Raw genomic sequence first — 20,221 nt, forward strand, 5'->3', positions numbered from 1 at the left:
AGTTAAGTATTTCTTTTAATAAAATAAGTTGATTTGATAACAGTGAATGTATAATAAATCACCCTAAAAATTTGTAATGTCAATATTATCTATGATAAAATGGGAATGGTCTACATTGAAATCTAATTAAGTTGAATTGACAGTAAAGTTTCTCCACACTGGTATGCAGAGCCTCAGTAAGATGATTACACTCACACCATTCAAGCACCTATAATCTATCTCTTTCTAGTGCAAGTGAATACTTTGGTGATACAAACACAACTTAATTGAAATATGGATGTGGCTTCCAAAGACAAATGTAAGTGTACTTGCATTACATATTTAAAACATGATTCCTTGCACAATATTTATAATCTTAATAAGAAATATACATAAAAATCGTCATTTGCAAAAACAAAACAATCTCTTTCTAAATATTAGGTTTGACATACTAGGTTTACCAGTTACAATGGCACACATAACAGGGCTGACTCATGTTCATTCAGTTTTGGTAAGCTAAGTTCTCTTTCCAACATTAGCCACTGCTTTGCAGGAAATGTCTGCTACGACGCAAAGTAAGCAGTCATGAGATGTAGTCTGGTATTCTGCGTAAGCTGCGTATGACTATGCAAGACTAGCTAGGACTGTCTAGCACTGTGCAGTGCTGTGTAGGACAGTGAAGGAAAAAAAATTAAGTAATTGTGTAGTATTGTTTAGTACCTTGTAGTACCTTTTCTGTAGTACCGTGCAGTATCATCTAGAACTGTGTAGTACTTTGAAGTACTATCTCAGAATGATTAGTAAGACGGCAGTGGAAAGTTGTTGAGTTTGCCCAGCAGGAGTTAGGTGGGGTTGTCAGACGCAGATGAGATGGAAGAACTTTTGATCTAGCTTCAGTTATGTTCCACAGAGAAGTTGGAGATTCCCCTGTAAGTGACAATGTCGCAAATTAAGTTGACGCAAGTGATACAAATATAAAAAATTACAAAGTGGGTGCTACTTTAACCCTTGTGCTGCCTTCGGGTCACATGACCCAAAGGTTCATAACGAATCATCGTTGTGTTTACCCAATTTTACCCAATACAAAAACAAATACAAATAATTTTCTTTTAACCTTTGCAATGTGGGGGGTCTGAGACAGCCCAACGGTAAAAGAAAATGCTTCACTTGTTTTTGTATGCGGTAAAGTTGTCGCAATACGACGGTGGGTCACAATGAATGATGGGTCAGAATGACCCGAAGATAACACAAGGGTTAAAAAAAATAATATCCATCCAACCCAGTCAGGGACATTTTCCTATCTTTGTTACAGAAGCATATTCTTTTCAGACCAATACAATAGCCGCAGTGTAACATCAAGGTGACTTTCAGCCAGCAGGCATGCAGAGCTGACAGACACCTGCATCAACAGACAAGAGATGGTGCATGGCAGCCTTTCCAACTGAAACTATCACTATAAACAGTCGGAGGGGAAAGGACACTTAAAATGATGCCTTACTGTCTGCACCATCAACATGCATGTACAGATCATTATCCGATCATTTTTGTATTGGCCTGAACAAGAAGGAACCAGTGGATGTAATGCATGCTTCCTTATAATATAGAATCTTACTGCCATCTAGAGGATTCAACTGTACCCTATCTCACAAGAACAAAGGACTCTGGTTCATCTGTGTGTGGGTTTGGACTGTACCAAGAGGTATGAGGGGAAGGGGGGGTGAGGTAGCTTACACGCTAATGCCATTCTACTGATGAGGTAAAGCAGAGACTTACACATCCTTGTTTCGCATGTGGTTGTTGTATGCCATGACAGGGGGAACGCTCTCCTCCTCCTCAGGTACCTGAGAGTGGGAACCAACCTTCAATATACATCATACCCCACCCCTCACCAAGAGTCGTAGATTACTTTCCATGTGCAAAAACATTGTGTTGTAGATAGTTGGCTGTTTCATGAATTGTTCGATACATGCTCTTTTTTTCAGAAATAAAGTGTTACATGTGTTTTTGTCATGACTGGACACAGCTTTAGAAAGCTGTTGTGTGTCACTCACTTCCCAGTAGGCCTCGTCGTCAAAGCAGTTGTCATCCGAGGGATCGCCCCAGATAGGCAATCTGAGGACGGTGCCTGAAAACAGTGGACAGACGGGATCACTGAACACTCAGTCCGAAACACAAACACAAGCTATTGTACAAGCATATCCTACAACACCAGCCCTACAATCCTTGGCATTTATGCAAAGTGAAAGTACAGTGTTTCACATGCAAACTTGCCAAAAGGCAAACCAACAAACCTTGCGTCGAAACCCTACCACCATGTTTACACAGCAATCAAAATGCTAATGGAAGGGTACAGTGCAATGGTGTCATGCTACAATGTTATAATCGCAATGCCACTAAGTTACAATGCGAAACAATTTTACAACGCTACAATGTTACGATGCCACAACGATAACACAGTGACAGTGTTTTACCAATAAGTATTCATGAGCATGTCCTCACCAACAAGGATTCCTCCCCCGATTCCAAAACAGAGAGCCACACAGAGCCCAGCTGCCTGGTGTCCACCTTGACGCGAGGGTGTCATGTATTTCCAGTCACCAACAAAGTCAAATGTGTTGATCAACCTTCAAAACAAAGACACAGATTCAATGCGTGAACAGTGGAAGGCACATCAGCTTCTCGTGACGACGTATCGTCAATTCAAACCACACATTTTATACATGATATGTTACGAGACATTTTCTGTGAGGGACGTCCATCTTTTCTTTCTTTTTTTTTACTTCTTTACTTTCTGACACCATTCTCTCTGTATTGGTGCAGCATCCATGTTAGCACCTGGTGCTGGCTCCTCTATTGGTCATGTCAACTCACCCCTCCTTTCCGTAGACAGACTCAGAGGCGGCAGCAGCAGTAATGGCACCCACAATGCCCCCTATGACCCCAGGCATGGCGTGGAGGTTGTGGACGCCACAGGTGTCCTGGATCTTCAGTGTCTTCTCCAGGAAGGGCTGGAGGGAAAGAAAGACACAGGCCAGTGCTTCAAAACCATATCTGAAATCTTCTCAAACACCTCACCAGTTGCTTGTGTCTGGAGAGTCAGATAGGTGCGGCTTGGGAACATGAAAAAAGCATTTTGGGAAGAGTCTATTGATTTCTTTGAGGACAATTAAACACTGAAGCCTGAACACAAATACATTAAGCCATTGAGTTATTTGATGTCAACACACTGGTCTGAGTCACTGCAAACATGGCAGATGAATGATGAAAGCACTTTCTAAAGAAGAGTAAACAAATGATCTCCACTTCTAATAGAAATAACAAAGGATGTCATCAGTTCCTGGCTAATAACACAGATACGGCAGTTACACGTTGCTTTGAGAGACTTCTTTTGGACAGTCAGTAAAAATAACTGTGGGGGCTGTGAAGCACACAATAACCAAACCAAACCTATCCTACCCTGCTCAACCTATAACCTACCCAAAACGAACAAAGCAAACCATACCAACCTTCATCTATGAGCCTGAACCTGACCGTAACCACATGCTTAACATAAAACGTTGATAGATAGAACCAGAGAGTTTAGATCAGTCAGTGTGAGCCAGCCAGGAGGCCATGTGACCCTGCTGCCATGGTTACCGAGATATAGATGTATCCCAAGGTGGAGATGACTCCGCAGCAGAACCCCACGATCAGAGACCCGTACGGCATTAGCATGAACTCTGCGGCCGTTCCCACGGCAACGCCCCCAGCCAGCGTGGAGTTCTGAATGTGGACCTTGAGAGCGGGAGCAGCAGAAAGCGACATGAATACAACAGGCAGGTGCATTGTGTCAGAAACCACAATAACCTGAAAGTTTTTTATAAAAAAATAAGTTAAAGATGGTAACAAGCATCAAAAGCCTCACAAGCCCCACAACCATTAACTTCACTTGGGTTTTCCTCACCCTAACACAAACCCAGGCAAGATCCAACAAATACCGCCTCTCACAAGCATGTTCTGCTCAACTTCTACTACAACAATACATCATGTTCCAACACTCAACTTAGACTAGAGGCCTTTACCATGTCCAGCTTGCCATGCTTGTTGTAGAGGCTGGAGATGGCAATTGTGGTGAGCACGGTGGAGGTCAGGGCCAGGTAGGTGTTGATGGCGGCCCGGTGCTGACCATCCCCATGGTCCGTGATGGCTGAGTTGAAGCTGGGCCAGAACATCCACAAGAACAGGGTTCCTACAGGAGAAGGGTTGGGCACCAGATTAAGACATGCAGCAAACCATGTAACAAATTACATCATATATGCTGTCATTGTGTTTCCTGATGACCCACCAATCATGGCGAAGACATCAGAGTGGTAGACAGACCCCTGGAGAGTCTGGCTCTGGTGCAGGTTTGGGCGATAGAGCATCCACGAAATGGACAGACCATAATAAGCCCCAAATGTGTGGATCACCATGGAGCCTCCAGCATCTCTGGCCTAGAAGTGAGAAAAAGATATGAAACGTGTGTGTGCCTTTTTATTATTATGGTCCTACATGTTAGCAAAAATACACAAAATGGCAAACACATGAAAACCAATCCCTGAGGGCCCAGGAAAGGGATATCAGCCATTGACTCACATGGATGAGATTGAGGATAATGTACTCCTCTACAGCAAACAGGGTGATACCAAACAGGGTCATAACCATCAGCTGGACCGGGCTAACTTTCCCCAGAACTGCACCGTATGCAATCAGGCACCCGGCCACACAGAAGTCTGCATTGATCAGACTGAGGGAGGGAAAAGAATGGAGAAGACAAAAAGAATGGAGAAAAGGGGAGAATAAAGATGTTTGATACAAAAATGAAAAAACAGCAATCCTAAGGCAAACGGTTTTGGTTGAGGGAGAGCAGCAGTATTGGTGACTGCATCCGAGACTGGACATTTGGTGTTTCCGATACTGGAAGATTGCTTAATTGACATAACACACTGTCGACTAGTCTCTCTCTTATCTTGCCTCCATGATTCTTCCTGGAATCCCTGGGTACGGAACTGGTTTGAAACCATTTCTCTTTCATGCACGCGTGCACACTTACTGTACAGTATCATCGCTGACCCGCAGCAGTATGATAGTGTGTGACTTGCACTAATGTGTTTATGTTTCTCCTCAGATTACTGTGTCCACAGATGGGCAGATGAGCATCAGCAGAAGCAGATTTATCAGCAGTATTTTCACAAAGACAGGTTTCTCCACCAGACTCCTTCCTGAGAACATTGTATATCCAACATCCATTAAATCCATATGTAAAATGGATTTCTGTAATACGTGTTCCACTGACTAATTTAAATTTTAATTTAAATCTTGTATGAAATACAAACAAATGTGAAAATAGAACCAAAATGTACCTCTCAATGCCAATTCTGATCTTGCCATCCTCGCCCAGAGAGTGGAACCAACCCTGCATGAGCAGGGCCCACTGGATGCCGAAGGCGGCAACCAGGAAGTTGAAGCCCACGGCGCCAAAGCTGTAGCGCTTCAGGAAGGTCATGAGGAAACCAAAACCCACAAAGATCATCACGTGGACATCCTGGAAACCTGGAGGGAGAGGAGGAGGGAGAGAGGGGGGAAGAGGATGGGGTGGCAAGAATGGTGAGGATGAAGGGAGGACAGGGGAGGACGGGATGGTGGATAGGGGAAAGAGAATGAGGTAAGATGAAGATGTAGATCAACATTGAAGGTTGTAGAGGCCAGAGGAGGAGGAGAAGTTATATCACCAAATGTATATTTATATATTCAAACAAAATGTAATGTTTTATGTTGTAGGTTGTGTACAGTCCTCCCGGTCTATATACACCCCACAGCAATTTACATAAAATTAAGAATTCACATGTAGAGAAATGTGAAAATTCTTGAATTTGAGGGAAATCAAGTAGAGATTAGCATCAAGCATTCATCAGTTCATCCATGTTCCCTCTGCAGGTGTGAGACTCCAGTTAATCTGTCTGATGACAGCTTGGTTGTAGCCCCTGAACCTGTACAATGTTAGTCAAATATTTCTGTCAAACATAACTGTCAAATAATACTATTAAACACAACTGTGGGGCCCCACAGGCCTCTCAGCGTGATCTGCTGTTTACACTAACAGCTGCTTGTAGCTAGTCACATACAGACACTGGAACTCAAGGACTGAGAATAACTTGTCAGAGAAGGTCAAGGCACTCACTGATTGATTTCACAACACAAACTCAGAAAATGAGGGTGACGTAGGACTTTCTTGAGGACACGTCTAGAGGAAGAGATCAACACTTCCCCGTAAGGATGACCCATCATTTTCATTCCCCCAGCCTCCATAAGGGTTCATCATGGAACTACAGTATATTGGTCAAAGGCAGAACATGCCACTGTAAATGAATGAAGACCCGCAGCTAGCCACTATTATCATGTACAGCAGCCACAGCAGTCAGGGAAATTCCACTTAACAAAGGCCCCTTCTAACGCACAGAGAAATATGAGATATACCTACAATAGAAAGACAATAACCTAAAGTATTGTATAAGCATGTCACTGCAGGCTGTGTTTTTGAACATCACGTCTTTGTACACAACGTGGCCCTATTCCCAGTTCAGCTCCCCCCGTGCTGGCATACAGGAGTCAAATGATGCTCTTTGTAGAGTGACACATTCCATGGAAACGCTATACTGTACGTTGGAAGCTTGATCTGTTTCTTGAGAACACTGTCAAAAAAATAGATTCATCGATTGACATTCAAAACCTTTCTAGCGATGGCCTGGTGATAGTCTTGTCAAAGACACCCGGTGTGTGCAATGAAGCCGAACACAACCGCAACCACACCCACAGACACTGACATTCAATATGGCTTGGAACAGTGCCAGGTTTACAATCATATTGTTATTAAAACAAAAAAAGTCTCAAGACACATGAACACACGCATATGCACTCCTATATACAGTCTGTCATTAACGGCTTCACAAAACAGCTGTGGAAATAATTGACAAAGAAATTGTTTAAATAGGTGACCACATTTAGTGGCCATCTGCTCTTCTGACGTAGAAAGGTGGTAGTGAAGGAAACTTGAGGGAACATGAAGCCTCTAGGACACACACACTGTGCCCTGAAACACACTGTCTCTGAGCCTCGTCGTCATATGAAAATACTCGTGGGAGAGCTCGTGATCTGAGCCAGGACCGGCCCCCAAAATCATGCCTAGTCTGGAACCTGAACTCATCATGTCTGCTCATAATACAACTACCCCAAACACTGCCCAATATTGTAACCTGGGAGTTTTCATTGAAAGGTCATTAAATATCTTAAGTTTTATAATCTTGTTTTATAGCAGAAAACGTTCCTGTCCACAAATGACTGGTCTGAATGCACAGTATATACATATAGATATATAACAGGCATTCAAAGTACTTACACTTATTCTATGAGCAAAATAAGATAACAACAAATATTCTTTTCAATTTCTTTATCAACTTCCTAACAGCCTTTGTAAGTATGATAATACATATAAATGAATTAATGTGTAATTGAGTAAAGATGGCATCCTGTTATAAAGAGGAGAACATGAAAGGAGGATACTTACTTGGATATCTGAAATAGAAATCATTTTCAGCATCAGTCACGTTTAATTTTTTTTTCTCTTCCACCCAGTGTGTGTCTGATTCCGCGTTGTAACGTACGAACACCCCAAACAAGATGATCATTGCGATTTGCCACACAAAACACACCGCTGGAAGACTGATCCGAACATTGGTATTTTTCGGCCGGTCACAGCACTGTCTGAAGCTTTGGATGCAGCCCATTGTGAAAGATGTGGAGTGACAAAGCTGCTTTCTCTGGTTCCGTGTCAGTACTAAACTGCTCTGGAAGTTGGGATGACAGGAGATTTAACGGGTCTCAGCATCTTGGGTGTGTGTGGAGGTGTGTGTGGAGGTGTGTGTGGAGGTGTGTGTGAAGGCGTGTTTACTCGGTACAGCCCTTGACCCTCCTCCTGACTGCTCTCTACTCATATTTCCATGCAGGCTAGAATGAACTAGAACGTTACTCTGCTGTTGGACTTGATCGTTTTAAATGTTACTGTACTGTGTGTTATTCCTTTCCTTTTATTACTGTTCTTAGTATATTAGTATAAATTCCAATTCTCTACAACCTTTGCTCAGTGTTTGTAGTTTGTAGTCATGTCCTGTTCTTAGTGTACACACACCAATATGTTCTACATGTGTTTACACAGCACTTTAACCTGAAGAACACAATTCTCATCACATGGGCATAACATGTAGAATGTAAACATTATGCTGTTCCCAAATCATTTTGGCAAAAGAAAACTCTGAGTTAAATGTGTTTGTGTGCTATTACAGGCAAACACAAAATATATATATACGATATCTAATATATATAATATAGAACCGGTCTGGTCGTCACTCAGTCTGTGCTTAGTGCTGCCCATTACTCAGTCTGTTTATCCTGTCAAGCATTAAGAGTTAACAATGCGTGGCCCTGCTCACAGGCCTCTTGAGGAATCAGAAAGATGCATGACAGGTTTTACTCTGTCAACCATCATGGAGGTAGATTACAGAATCCAGGCATGGTCACAAGCACACACCCTGGAGTTGCGACAGGGATGAAATATATATCTATAAGCAGTGTCTTGCCTTCTCTGACATTTGGTAACAATGTTGTTGTGAGGACATAAGTGTGAGCATAAGAGACACTATGTGAATCACACTTATTATTGGGTGAAGATACAATATCTCTGGTCAATCGATCTTTCATGTCTATTTCATCATAAATATGTTGGTTAAGTTTGAATGTGTTATTGCTAAGTTGATGATTTCACAAAATAAACAGTGTGTAAACATTCCCATATCTGTATAGGATTTTTGCCTTAAAGTAATGTCACTATCATGTTGCCTGTATGTGAATAGTAGAAAGTATGAAAACCAAGCACTTTTAGAATTACAGTTTACATTGCAATTCCAGGAACTTAGGAGAAAACAAAAAAGTATCAAGTATAAACTTTTGGGCCAGATTGATCTTCTGCTGAAAATATCATGAGGAATTCATCAAGCATTTCAAGCCAATTCAAAACAAGAATACAGTCCAGTAATAGTTAGTAGAAATGTTACTTCCGAAGTCCCCTCACCCACTTTGCTTGGCCAGGGGTGAGGGGGGGTAATGTGGTCTCCTCAATGCTAGGGGTGGAGCGAGTGGACAACTGACCTACCCTCCACTGGGGGCCCGTTGGGCGGGAGGTAAGGCAGTGGCCCTGCTTGTCCTCAGTGGAGTCACTGTGCTCCCCCCTCTCCCCAGTCAGGAATCCTGGGTCCCGCCAGTTTTCAGTAAAGCCCGCTGGAAGGAGAAAACATAGCAGTGAAGCAAAGTTTGTACCCACATTCTAACACATATTTACCACACATTACTGTACATCTACCCTTTCTGTTCTTGTAGCAAAAAAGTATCAATTAAATAACTGGCTCCATATATATGAATGGTAACTAATTATACTAATAAATACATTAGAACACAATAACTTCAGTCGATCTATACCTAACAGCCACCACTAAATGTGATCAGTCTTACAGAGTCGTTTGCAGAAGCCCTGCTCAACCTGAGCTGGGAGGCCGAGTTTGATGACCCTCATAGACAGCTGTCTGTACTTGTGGTCTTTGCTCCAGCAAGGGGACCTTAATAAGGGCTGAAGGTGGCCTACTTTTGCTGCGGAGGGCTTGCCCATGACTCGTAGGACTGGGTGAAATTGCTTCCTTGACCGATACTCCTGAGGAGGAAACAGGAGAGGGCTCTTTAGACTGAGCAACTGAACCAAAGCCTCGCAAAGCAATACAATACACAACTCTATAATTACACTGCAGAAAACCCTCATGGAAAATGTTGTAGGACAGCCTTGAGAGTCTGCAGAGCTGTTGTTGGTGCCTACCAGTCGATGGCAGGGTGGAAAGAAGACCTTCTTGGGTCCAGGGGTGGGAATGAGGAGGCTGTAAATGAAGTCCACCACCCCCAGCTTTCTCAGCAAGATCTCCCTCAGCTCCAAACTCTTCAGACGCTCTACTTCCTCCTCCTCCACGATTTGACCCGGAAGCCTCGAGTTCTCCATCTCACCCTTCATACACACACCACAGAAATCGCACAGGACGAGTCTCGTTCAAAATCGTAATACCCAAATGTGACTGGGATTGAGCTGGACAAAACCACATGTTTTCCTTACACCTGCAGGGTCTTTGAGGGCCACATCGGTCTTCTCTGCTATCTGGCTGCAGCTCCTCTCCCCCTGCGACTCCCCTTGTAGACCTCGGGCCTCGCCCCGACTCCAGCGTTTCCCTTGCAACCGGGTGCGACCCGCCAGCTCCTCCTTCATTTGCATCTCCCTAAGCATCTTTCTGAGAGGGACAAGCGTGAGGGAGAGATGACACCCTCCAGCCTTCTGTCCTCCCCACAGAACCCGCAGGCCCCATTATCAGGGTGTTGGAATGGAGCCTGTTCCCTTACCTGGAGCATTCCTCCCTGGCTTTGGATGCCACGTTCTCCTGGTAGAGCAGGCCGGACTGTTGGAGGAACCTGTCGTATTTCTGGGAGTCGTCTCTGGGGTAGATCCGGAGAAAGCCCCCGCAGTGCTCCTGCTCATACTTCTCCAGTTCAGCCATCCAGCACGCCTGGCTACTCAGCAGCTGCTCTCTCCTGTGGTCAGGATAGGGAAGTGCACCCTGAAAGACTCGTTCAACAAGGTTTGAGTCTACTTCAGATCCAGATCCAGCTGAATACATGGTAAAAGTCTGCCCTCTTTGGGCAAAAACTAAAACGTGACCAAAAAAGATGGTACAAGTCGGCCAATAAAAAGATTAACGTGGGGAATACGAACAACAGTCTAATAATACAAATACATCCAACTCCACACTATGATTGCTGACCGTGTTTTGGGGCAAGGCTGGTGTTTCTGCAGGAGGCGTTCCTTGACCATGCGCTTGTCCTCCTCAAGGACTCTCCTGCGGTCAATCGCCCCCAGGTTCAGCAGGGTCAGGGCATCAGTCAGCAGGGCCTCTTTCACCTCCCAGTCCAGGGGGGAGTCAGTGGCAAAGCTGGGAGAGTGGTTTACCTGCAGAGAGCACAGAGTTATAACCTCTGCAGGTGTGATTTACCTCAGCAAATAGAAAGAAGATAATCCTACATCAGAGCTATTTGTCTGGTGTGTCCTCTGACTTCTATTTCACCCACCTCCAGAAGCCAGGGCTTGAGCTTGAAGTCCAGTAAGATGTCGAAGCCCAGGATCTCAAAGCAGGAGCTGGGGCCCACCTGGCTGGGGAAGCCTATGCGGTAGTTCTGCTTCAAGGTGGGCTGGGCTGTGATTAGGGTTTTGATGATCACTTCCTCCATGTCGCTCCACACCACCATGGGGTCATATGTGTGTTGGGACAACCATGACCTGAAGGATGACAGTTTCCTGAGAAGCAGAATAGATTGATTAACAGGTGTTTAGAGCACCAAATGTTTGACCTATTAGAAAGAAGGTATTTAAAAGACCATTTTTAAGGTGAACCAGACGGTGAGTCTACTTTATTGTATAGTTATATATCTGATATTAGACTACCTTTTACTGCCAGATTCAACGTCACGGTCAAAATTGTTGTTGTGCTTGTTGATCGCATAGTTGGTGAGATGCATGCAGATGTCATCCTATAGACAGAAGCACATACCGGAAAACCAAGCGTAACATTTCTGCATTGTGAAGCTGAAAGTTTATTAAAGGATGATGTGCATGATTAGACGGTGCTTTTTACCAGGTTGTTGCTGTGAGGGAGCTTGTATTTCGATGTAGCAAAGCGCATCAGACCCTCATTGTAAAGGAATATCCTCAGGGGGTCACATGATGTCACCAGCACATAAAGTCTAAGGTCAAACTTAAAGCCATCGATAATGAATGGCTGTGACAGGTAGATAACAATGAAGAATCAAAATCAATCATTAACGATGAGTACAGAGCAAACTTGAGATACTTTCACAACTTTGTGTAATTTCCTTCACTCGACTGAGTGGCAACCCTGCAGGGCTCCAGGTCATGGGTGAACAGGCAGGCAATGTTTGCTCTGCTATAGTTGCCCTGGTGCCTGGTTACCTTGGAGATGTAGCTCTGGCAGATGATGTGCTCCTCAGGGTCAATGTCACGGGGCTGACGGGTGATGTAGATCCCTTTACCCTGGCAACTGTTGTCAGGTTTGCAGATGAAGGTTTTGTGTTTCCACATCCGACAGTAACCTTGGAAGTCAACATAACTGAAACAGATGTGGGTGATGTCATTCAACTCTATGAACATCCATTCCTAATCAAAGTATTTTTAAATGTATTTTTATGTGTGGATGTTGCCAGTCAAGAGTTTGAGCTCTTACTCTGCAGGCAAGCACCAGGTCTTAGGGAAGATGTGGTACTCTTTTGGGAAGAGACGGAGCATTTTGTTCATGTTCCTGGCCAGCAGATCCTTCCGACAGATCTCATTCATCCCAGGAAAGTGGTTGATTTTCTATATACGCCATGACAGCAAATACACACAAGGCTGTAATCACTTTCTTTTTATTGCTTATGTTTCTGGAGGCACTCGACAAAAGTTATAAAATATGAACCAATAAGATAGGCTTGAGGGGGTTAAGCCATTATAGGTGTAGGATTTCTAATAAATCCTCTCTCTCCATGATTCTTTGGTTTGAGAGGGGCGTGGTGACCAAGGTGTAAAACCATGACACCCCATTTCATTGATGTAATGTGCATTGAGATATGTGACAAACACCAATTATTTTAATAGGTTAAAAAAAAGAAGGAAAAAAACAAACATTGTAATGACTGCCCCCACCTGGTACCGCTTAATGTCCATAATACGGTCCAAAGACACAGAACAGTCAGTCCAGTAGATGACCCAGTCCTCCATCTCCCCAACCTCCCGTAGACCAACCTCCAGGGCTGCTCGCCTCACTGGTCACACACACATCACAAGTGACACGCCTGCTCGTTGTGTTGTGAATGTGTATTAATGATAATGCACTAAAATCAACTGTTGTTCTGTATCCCCGATGACAAATAAGACAAACTGTGACAGTAGCCTAAAGCAAAATCTTACCACACTCATATTTGCAGTTTATGAGATTTATTCCAGGTGGCCTGATAATATAACAACCACAATTAGGAGACCGACAGAACCAATTTTCTGATAGATAAAATAAAAAGAGAAGACATCTCGAGTGTAGTAATAATACCTTGACCTCCTTTTCCTTTTGAAGTCCGATAGGGGGGGCTCTTCACTCTCCAATACGTTACTTTTAGCACCGTCATTGTCGTACTGTTTACATCCACGTTGGCTCACCTCTTTAGCACTGTCTTTCTCAGTAGTAGTCATTTGAATTTCTGAGGATTCCCTACATGAAATTGAAATGTTTTGCATTACAGACTGTGATTTTCATCTCGCAGTTCCCTAACACAAAGTCGGCATGTTATTTGTTTGGCCTCCCTCTTGCAGATATGCCCGTGTGACATCTTGAAGCTGCTACCACTGAACAATCGTTACCTTGGCGACACATTCCAAAGAAGTTCTTTTCTTGCATTCGAAATAAATGCTACTGGATTGGCATTATATTCGATGGCAATTTAGAATAATAGACATATATACTGTGATTACAAATACATATTTTATTTCATATTTAAAGTTAAGTCATCCACAAATTCAATACGTTTCAATCCGTGTAAAGTTAATCTATACAGTGGTACATCTGTGTAGATATAGGCCTATATAATTCAGGCTTCTACAGGCTTTACATTGTTACAAGACACTGCATAAATCAAGGGCATAAATCCATCCGCAAATGGGCGATTACTTGTTTTTCCAACTGAAGAAATTCCTCGTGAGGAATGAGATACTTCTGAATGATAGACTTTACTTCGTCCTCTGTGCTACTGTCATAATCTTGTTTGTTTTTAAATGGCAAATGTCCTGCCAGCTCACAAAGAGCCACGTTGAAGGCAGATTCTTCTTTAGCACCAAAGCAGGATATCCTGGGCCACACAACAATGCGCACGCCGCGCCGTGAACCCACGTGGGTGTCCCCCGGTGGGCATCCTCGGGTGAAGAACAAGTTGTGGGCCTGGTTCCCCTCCAACAAGTAGTCAGTGACCTGACTAATAGCACGTACAACATTATCCAGGTGATCTATTTCCGTGTAGAATAAAAATCCAACAGGAAAATGTGTTAAGCAATATAATCCCTTTTCAGGAATTAAAGGCCGGACTGAGGCACATTCGACCTGAAGCTCGTGGTCCAAATAATAACCGTGGAGGTGTAGATGGTTGACGGAAGCAAATGCTCCGAGACTGTTGAATCCGACCCGAAAACCGGGATCAGAGCTCAGAAGCAAGGCCTCAATCCCAGTCCGAATGGCTGAAGGCGTCAAAACCTGTGGAAAGCAGCTGCTGGGCTCAGGAATAAATAAGCAATGTCCAAACTCCAAGGGGCTAACATTAACGATAACCATTATTCTACCCAATTCACTCTCATTGAATTGCTCGTGATGAGTCATCTCAAATATGACTTCTTCCGGTTTTATTTTGTTGAAGTTGAACTGCTCAGGGTTATAGTTTTGCTTAATATTCAATATTTCCTCGGGCTTTCTTCTCTCTATTCCTCGTTTAACATTCAGTTGGGCGACATACCTAGACGGGCCAGGTAGAATCCGTGTCTGCAAGTCACCAAGGTGATAACGAAAAACCCCTTTTCGCATTCTGTCGGACCAGGCAGCTTTCAACATTGTGTCAAAAGACGACGGGATGGCCTTTTTGTCATCAAGTATATTCGGCCGACAAACATCATCCACAAAATCCTGGTTGCAGTATACCAAACGTATGGCAGAGGACTCACGGACTTCCATATTTGGGATCCGGTAATGTTGTTGGCAACAGGCGCAATTTCAGCGAGAAAGTTTTAATGAGACTCACATCCCCCGTAAACTCTGTCATGCCTTAAAACTAGACTAGGTCAGTCAAATGTTTATTTACCAACAGCATAGAATAAGATAGAAGCACAGGCTTCATGTAAACTGCTAGCTACCAAAAAATCCAATACGGATAGCACACACCACACAAATGCTAAATGTATTTTCAGACATTCTCTTGTATTTTCATCGGTTTCATCTTTTTTGGCTACATTAGGGGTGTACGCCACCTGCTGTTGGGAGTGTGCCACCATACTAGTGTGTTACTAGGGGAACACAACAAGACAGGAAAGGGAAGTAGTTAGAAAAGTTATCGAAGCAGAACAAAATTTCTCCTCCCAGTTGACGGCGAAAACAACAGGTGTTGTTGAATACAGTGTAAACTAATAAAACCTCTTAAAGTAACAACATGGGAACAACCGCAAGTCAACTACGTAAGGATGTACTCTCCGAATACCAGGTAAGATCTCCAGATGTTTTAAGTTAGTTTAGTAGCTAATGTTAGCCTAGGTTAGCTAAGATAACAAGATACTCGAATTGAATCAAATCAAACCTCAAAACCTGACCAAAATAGTCAATGTACCCCTTTAAACAAACTACTTCTTCGTATTCCCTTTGTTATATTTGTATTCTTAAAAGTTGGGGTTGTGGAAGTTCAAAGTTTAACAAGTTTTTCCTCATGCAGGAGCTGACATTTTTAACAAAACAAGAAATTCTACTGTAAGTATTTAGTTGGCTGATATTATCTGTATTGCATTTATGTTTGTTCTGTCTACCTTTTTCTTTCTTTTTTTACACTGCAGTGAATAATTAACTCAAACTTCCTCGTAAAATGAACTTTCAACTCCTTGGCCATTTTAAAGCTTGAGCCTGCATGTGGCACAATGGTTATTGATTTTATGGCTGCTTTGAAAATTGTTCTCAGTGCTCACAAGAGATTCTGTGAACTGCTCTCAAAAGAAGAGCGAAACCATTCCAATTCCAGAGTACCCATGGACAAAATCCTAACCATACCAGAGCTCAAGGTGAAGATTACTGAAACTCTTAATGTTATTAATTGTAGGAACTTGATAATTGCCCTAGTTAAACTGTTATAACAATATTATGTACATCCTCTTACCACCTCCTCTAGTCAAACCCATTTAGGAAGAGGATTTGTCAAGTTTTCTCCACGTCTGATATCAAAGATGGAAGTCTGACCTTCGAGGACTTTCTCGATCTCCTAAGTGCCTTCAGTGATTCAGCTACCCTGGAGATCAAGTCCCACTACGCGTTCCGGATTTTCGGTAATAGAATTACTGATTGACAACTTTATGCGGGACAGTGTTTGATTGTCAATACATTTGATTACAATCTAATGGGTATGTAAAAATCCTTCTTTCAATGATTTGTGTGATGAGACTTTGATGACGATGGCACACTGGATGGTGGAGACCTTGAAAAGCTGGTGAACTGCCTGACAGGTGAAACAGATGAAACACGGCTTACTCCTGAGGAGATGAGACAACTCATCAACAATGTGAGTTTACCGTCTCATGATCAACTAAATAAAGTGAGAGCGAAATTTGCTTGGCTATGCTTTAAGGGTGCTGATGAATAGAATATGTTCAAGTCATTTTGAAAATTACAGATTCTTGAAGAATCTGACATCGACAAAGATGGAACCGTGAATCTCTCAGAGTTCCAGCATGTCATCTCAAGATCACCTGATTTTGTCAGGTGAGTAGATATTTCACTAGCCTATCCATGATGGTCACTGTGATGGTATCTAATTATGTTTATTTATATTTTTCTCCAGTTCTTTCAAGATTGTGTTGTAAGGTCTACACCAGGACATGAAAACTCCTCTGCAAATATCATATTTCTGCAATTTTTTATTCTTGATGAATACATTTAAATTGCCTTAATTTATACATTCTCCATTTGGTAGCTTTTCCAATTCTGTGTGAATGAGCTATTGTCTTTTACAGATTGTCTGTGCAATAATACTTTTCACTGTATTGTATAAATAAGTAAAATAACGTATTTATAGAAAAATTAAAACGTATATTTTTAGAATGTAGACCTTTTATATAATCTGTTAGAAAAAATAACCGTTTATATATTTTACAAATACAGTACCTCCAAGATAAACCATTTCGATTTGTTGTTTAAGTCATTAGAGTCCTCAGTTTCACAGCCAGTTATATTGATTTGAAGGGGGGAGTCCTTTCCTCTTTAACACCCACAAAAGTATTCCATGGTCCACACACTATGTCCACCACATGTAAACCCTTGTCTTTGAAGAAGTCTAGCCTTCCTGGCTCGTCTGAACTCCTTAAAGTACCATCTCCAAGCTGGCCATATTCACCTGAAAGTGTCACAAGTATATCTATGAATATGGTTATAATGCTTACAGCTAAGTGACGCTTTTTCAATCAGTTTGGCCGATATAGTGATTCACCATTAGTAAATCAAGGCATGGCTAAAAGTATTTAAATTCCCAACCCTACCCCCAAAAATGTAGATAGTAATTGGACTCTTACCCCAGCCCCAAGTGTAGAGATCACCTGTGCCTGAAACATAAAACAAATTCACAGTTGCCTTGTGTTTGACTTACTTGAAACAAAAGTCATTACATTGGTTTGTTTTAGTAGCATGGTTCTTACTTGTAACAGCTGCCGTGTGGCGTGACCCACAGCTAACCATGCTGATGTCACATGACTCTGTGATGTCAAGCAGGCCAGGGAAAGCCTGGATAGATATGAACACCTCCACACTCTTCTCTCCTTCTTCAGTCTCCACACATGTGGACGTGCTAGCACCTACACATCAACTCAATGTGAATTATGAAAACACACTGTATATGCCTACTTATGATTCTTAGACTTGCCACTGAGCTTCTATTATGCAAAGTCAAATTTTACTTTCCATCAACTATTGTGTACTTTGTACTTGTGTACTATCACAAATGTAAATGAATCAGGGTAAATAAACACGGTTTCGTCTCACCTGTGTGTTGCCTGGTCCTCTGCTTCTTTCCTCTCAGTGCCTGTGCTGGCAGACCCAACTGGCCGCTCTCATTCCAGCCCCACACATACAGATCACCCCCAACTGTTGTGGACAAGGCCAGACATCACTGTGCATGCTATTGCGGATATTTTCTGTTGTTAAAGCATAGGAAGGGCTGCTTGACCTAGGTATAGCCTCCAAGAGATATATTCAGACCTGTTCCTTAACCTTACCACTGATGCCAGCAGAGTGCCAACCCCCAGCAGCCACGCTGCTCATAGGCAGCCCCCATAAAGCCTCCACTGCTCTGGGTTCCTCCTCTGCACTCAACTCTCCATGACCCAGCTGACCGTGGCTGCCAACGAAATGACACACCATGGCATTAACCACAGCAGTCTTAACTGTCAGGTGAACTTAACATTAATCTAAAACCATATCATTATGTTGGAATTAACCTAGTTTGGGCAGCACCTGGTGCTATCTGACTGAGATGGAGAGAGTCTAGGGCAGTCAAGAACAACCTTTACCTGCCATAGCCCCAGGTGTAGACAGCTCCGGAGGCAGTCAATAGTATGACGTGCTCTGTCCCCACAACGAGGCTCCGGGCCCGCAGTTGTGGTGAGAGGGAATGGTAGAATGGAGGTTTAGAGGATATGTATCCTCCTGGAACTAACGGAAATGCAAGTTGTTGTCCTACACATAGATAAATGACATAATAAAAGAAGGGTAAGAGATAAATGGGAAATTGTATGTGATAATCCCTCTGACCACAGGACTCAATGACTAAATGACTTTTAGTGTCCAGTCTGATCTTGTGTTGTTCTGTGCATCTGACCATAAAAGACTTGAACTTGAAGACCCATTGCCCTTGCCTTGGTAATGAAGTCTTTTGAGCGCATTGAACCTGTTTCTAATTCTGATAGCGCACTGACTGTACTCTCACTCTCCCCAATTACAACACCAGTATTCGAGGCAATACCTGCTTCATCTGAAGTCTTTATCTCCATGCTCCACACTGGTTTTGTGTCATTGCGGTTCAAATCCCAGCACTTCACTCTGTCTGAGAAAGCCAAGGTCAAAAAACCTTCACTGATGTCTGCATCTCTGCACCCGCGGCTGTCCTGCAGGCAACTCCCACAGCAAGCCTGGTGAAGGGGCCCTTCCCCAAAACCTGACAAGCATACACGTCCATCTTCACCTGCAAACATTGCGGATGCACTCAGCTATTCAATTCTGTTACAATTTCGGAGTTAAAACTGTGAAAAGTGGCGACTAATGGATTATCCTACCTTCAGCATCATGTAGTGTCGCTCGTCGACTCCAACTCGCTCTGATTCGTCTTGTATTTGTCCCCACATAGCTCTGTTCGTTGTTTGTGACAGGTTTCCCTTGGAACTTGCAGCATTGGATTTTTGTAGGGACTGTAACTTTGACGATGTCGCTACTTTCTCCAGCACACTCCTCTTTGGACATTATTTGATTAAATCCATTGAAACCAAACGCATACCACATTTTTACTTCTCAAGTTGTTGTTTGTAAGATAAGAGGTTTGTCTACCTGCTTCTAAAAATCATGGAAATACAACTGATTGCTTGTGTGTTCGCACTCATGTTGTTATGCACTGCGCAGTCGCAGTTAGTGGACAGACTTTTTACCAATCTGCGCGTGCGCAAAGCTTCGCATCAACTTTCCACACATCTGAAAGTTTTTTTTATTTAACTTGGGAAAGTAGTTATTTGGGGAAATCCACTATTATTGCACAGTGAATACAGAAAGGATGTTAATAGTTTATCCTTTATCTTGTGCGTGTGCACTCTGTAGTTTTGTTCAAAACAGACTCAGACTGTGCTGCTTAAGGGAGTCAGGCGGCTGAGCGGTTAGGGAATCGGGCTAGTAATCTGAAGGTTGCCAGTTTGATTCCCTGCCGTGCAAATTATGTTGTGTCCTTGGGCACTTACTTACTGTAAGTCGCTCTGGATAAGAGCGTCTGCTAAATGAATAAAATGTAAAATGTAAATGCTGCCATCTAGTGGTCATGACACATCACAATGTTTAAAAGGCAAATTGTCCAACTTGGGCATTCTGTACAGTGTACACAGAATCACTTTTGCCTTTGCCCATAAAATCCAGTCGAGTTATCAGGACTCTGGCATTTTTCCCTGTCCTTATTGTACCCAACATTTCCAATTGCAACCTCCTTCATGCCACATAGTAGACTCTTGGAGTCACACACAATAAAATAATATGCTATAGTGATAAAACTGTGTACTGTA

At 42.8% G+C, this 20,221-nt stretch overlaps 5 protein-coding genes across 5 annotated transcripts; 1 reads left to right on the forward strand and 4 right to left on the reverse strand.

Annotated features, from left to right (window-relative positions):
* Positions 1 to 69: 69 nt before the first annotated feature.
* Positions 70 to 7,791, reverse strand: rhcgb (Rh family, C glycoprotein b). Its single transcript, XM_067233869.1, has 11 exons — positions 7,562 to 7,791; positions 5,361 to 5,550; positions 4,594 to 4,744; positions 4,304 to 4,451; positions 4,041 to 4,207; positions 3,616 to 3,753; positions 2,851 to 2,987; positions 2,479 to 2,603; positions 2,031 to 2,104; positions 1,753 to 1,820; positions 70 to 906 (listed from the first exon to the last, which is right to left on the reverse strand). The coding sequence occupies exons 1-11, from the start codon at positions 7,779 to 7,781 to the stop codon at positions 873 to 875; spliced, it is 1,452 nt and encodes a 483-aa protein (XP_067089970.1). The 5' UTR covers positions 7,782 to 7,791; the 3' UTR covers positions 70 to 872.
* Positions 7,792 to 9,100: 1,309 nt separating this feature from the next.
* Positions 9,101 to 12,922, reverse strand: LOC136942407 (tubulin polyglutamylase ttll6-like). The gene is made up of 12 exons (XM_067235300.1): positions 12,833 to 12,922; positions 12,375 to 12,505; positions 12,104 to 12,260; positions 11,769 to 11,912; positions 11,579 to 11,664; positions 11,206 to 11,431; positions 10,902 to 11,086; positions 10,483 to 10,671; positions 10,202 to 10,373; positions 9,914 to 10,096; positions 9,559 to 9,754; positions 9,101 to 9,327 (listed from the first exon to the last, which is right to left on the reverse strand). Exons 1-12 carry the CDS (start codon positions 12,905 to 12,907, stop codon positions 9,101 to 9,103), a joined length of 1,971 nt encoding a protein of 656 aa, XP_067091401.1. The 5' UTR covers positions 12,908 to 12,922.
* Positions 12,923 to 13,639: 717 nt separating this feature from the next.
* gdpgp1 (GDP-D-glucose phosphorylase 1) lies at positions 13,640 to 15,155 on the reverse strand. Its single transcript, XM_067234561.1, has one exon. The coding sequence runs from the start codon at positions 14,892 to 14,894 to the stop codon at positions 13,812 to 13,814; it is 1,083 nt and encodes a 360-aa protein (XP_067090662.1). The 5' UTR covers positions 14,895 to 15,155; the 3' UTR covers positions 13,640 to 13,811.
* A 28-nt stretch (positions 15,156 to 15,183) lies between these two features.
* Positions 15,184 to 16,893, forward strand: LOC136941908 (calcium and integrin-binding protein 1-like). The gene is made up of 7 exons (XM_067234562.1): positions 15,184 to 15,417; positions 15,643 to 15,677; positions 15,883 to 15,982; positions 16,090 to 16,243; positions 16,358 to 16,476; positions 16,588 to 16,676; positions 16,756 to 16,893. Exons 1-7 carry the CDS (start codon positions 15,367 to 15,369, stop codon positions 16,775 to 16,777), a joined length of 570 nt encoding a protein of 189 aa, XP_067090663.1. The 5' UTR covers positions 15,184 to 15,366; the 3' UTR covers positions 16,778 to 16,893.
* Positions 16,894 to 17,140: 247 nt separating this feature from the next.
* LOC136941906 (RCC1 domain-containing protein 1-like) lies at positions 17,141 to 19,540 on the reverse strand. The gene is made up of 8 exons (XM_067234560.1): positions 19,238 to 19,540; positions 18,928 to 19,146; positions 18,476 to 18,641; positions 18,182 to 18,303; positions 17,949 to 18,050; positions 17,606 to 17,761; positions 17,483 to 17,512; positions 17,141 to 17,307 (listed from the first exon to the last, which is right to left on the reverse strand). The coding sequence occupies exons 1-8, from the start codon at positions 19,458 to 19,460 to the stop codon at positions 17,141 to 17,143; spliced, it is 1,185 nt and encodes a 394-aa protein (XP_067090661.1). The 5' UTR covers positions 19,461 to 19,540.
* Positions 19,541 to 20,221: the final 681 nt, after the last annotated feature.

Source organism: Osmerus mordax, chromosome 4 (assembly GCF_038355195.1).
Source record: "Osmerus mordax isolate fOsmMor3 chromosome 4, fOsmMor3.pri, whole genome shotgun sequence".
NCBI classification, from domain to species: domain Eukaryota; kingdom Metazoa; phylum Chordata; class Actinopteri; order Osmeriformes; family Osmeridae; genus Osmerus; species Osmerus mordax.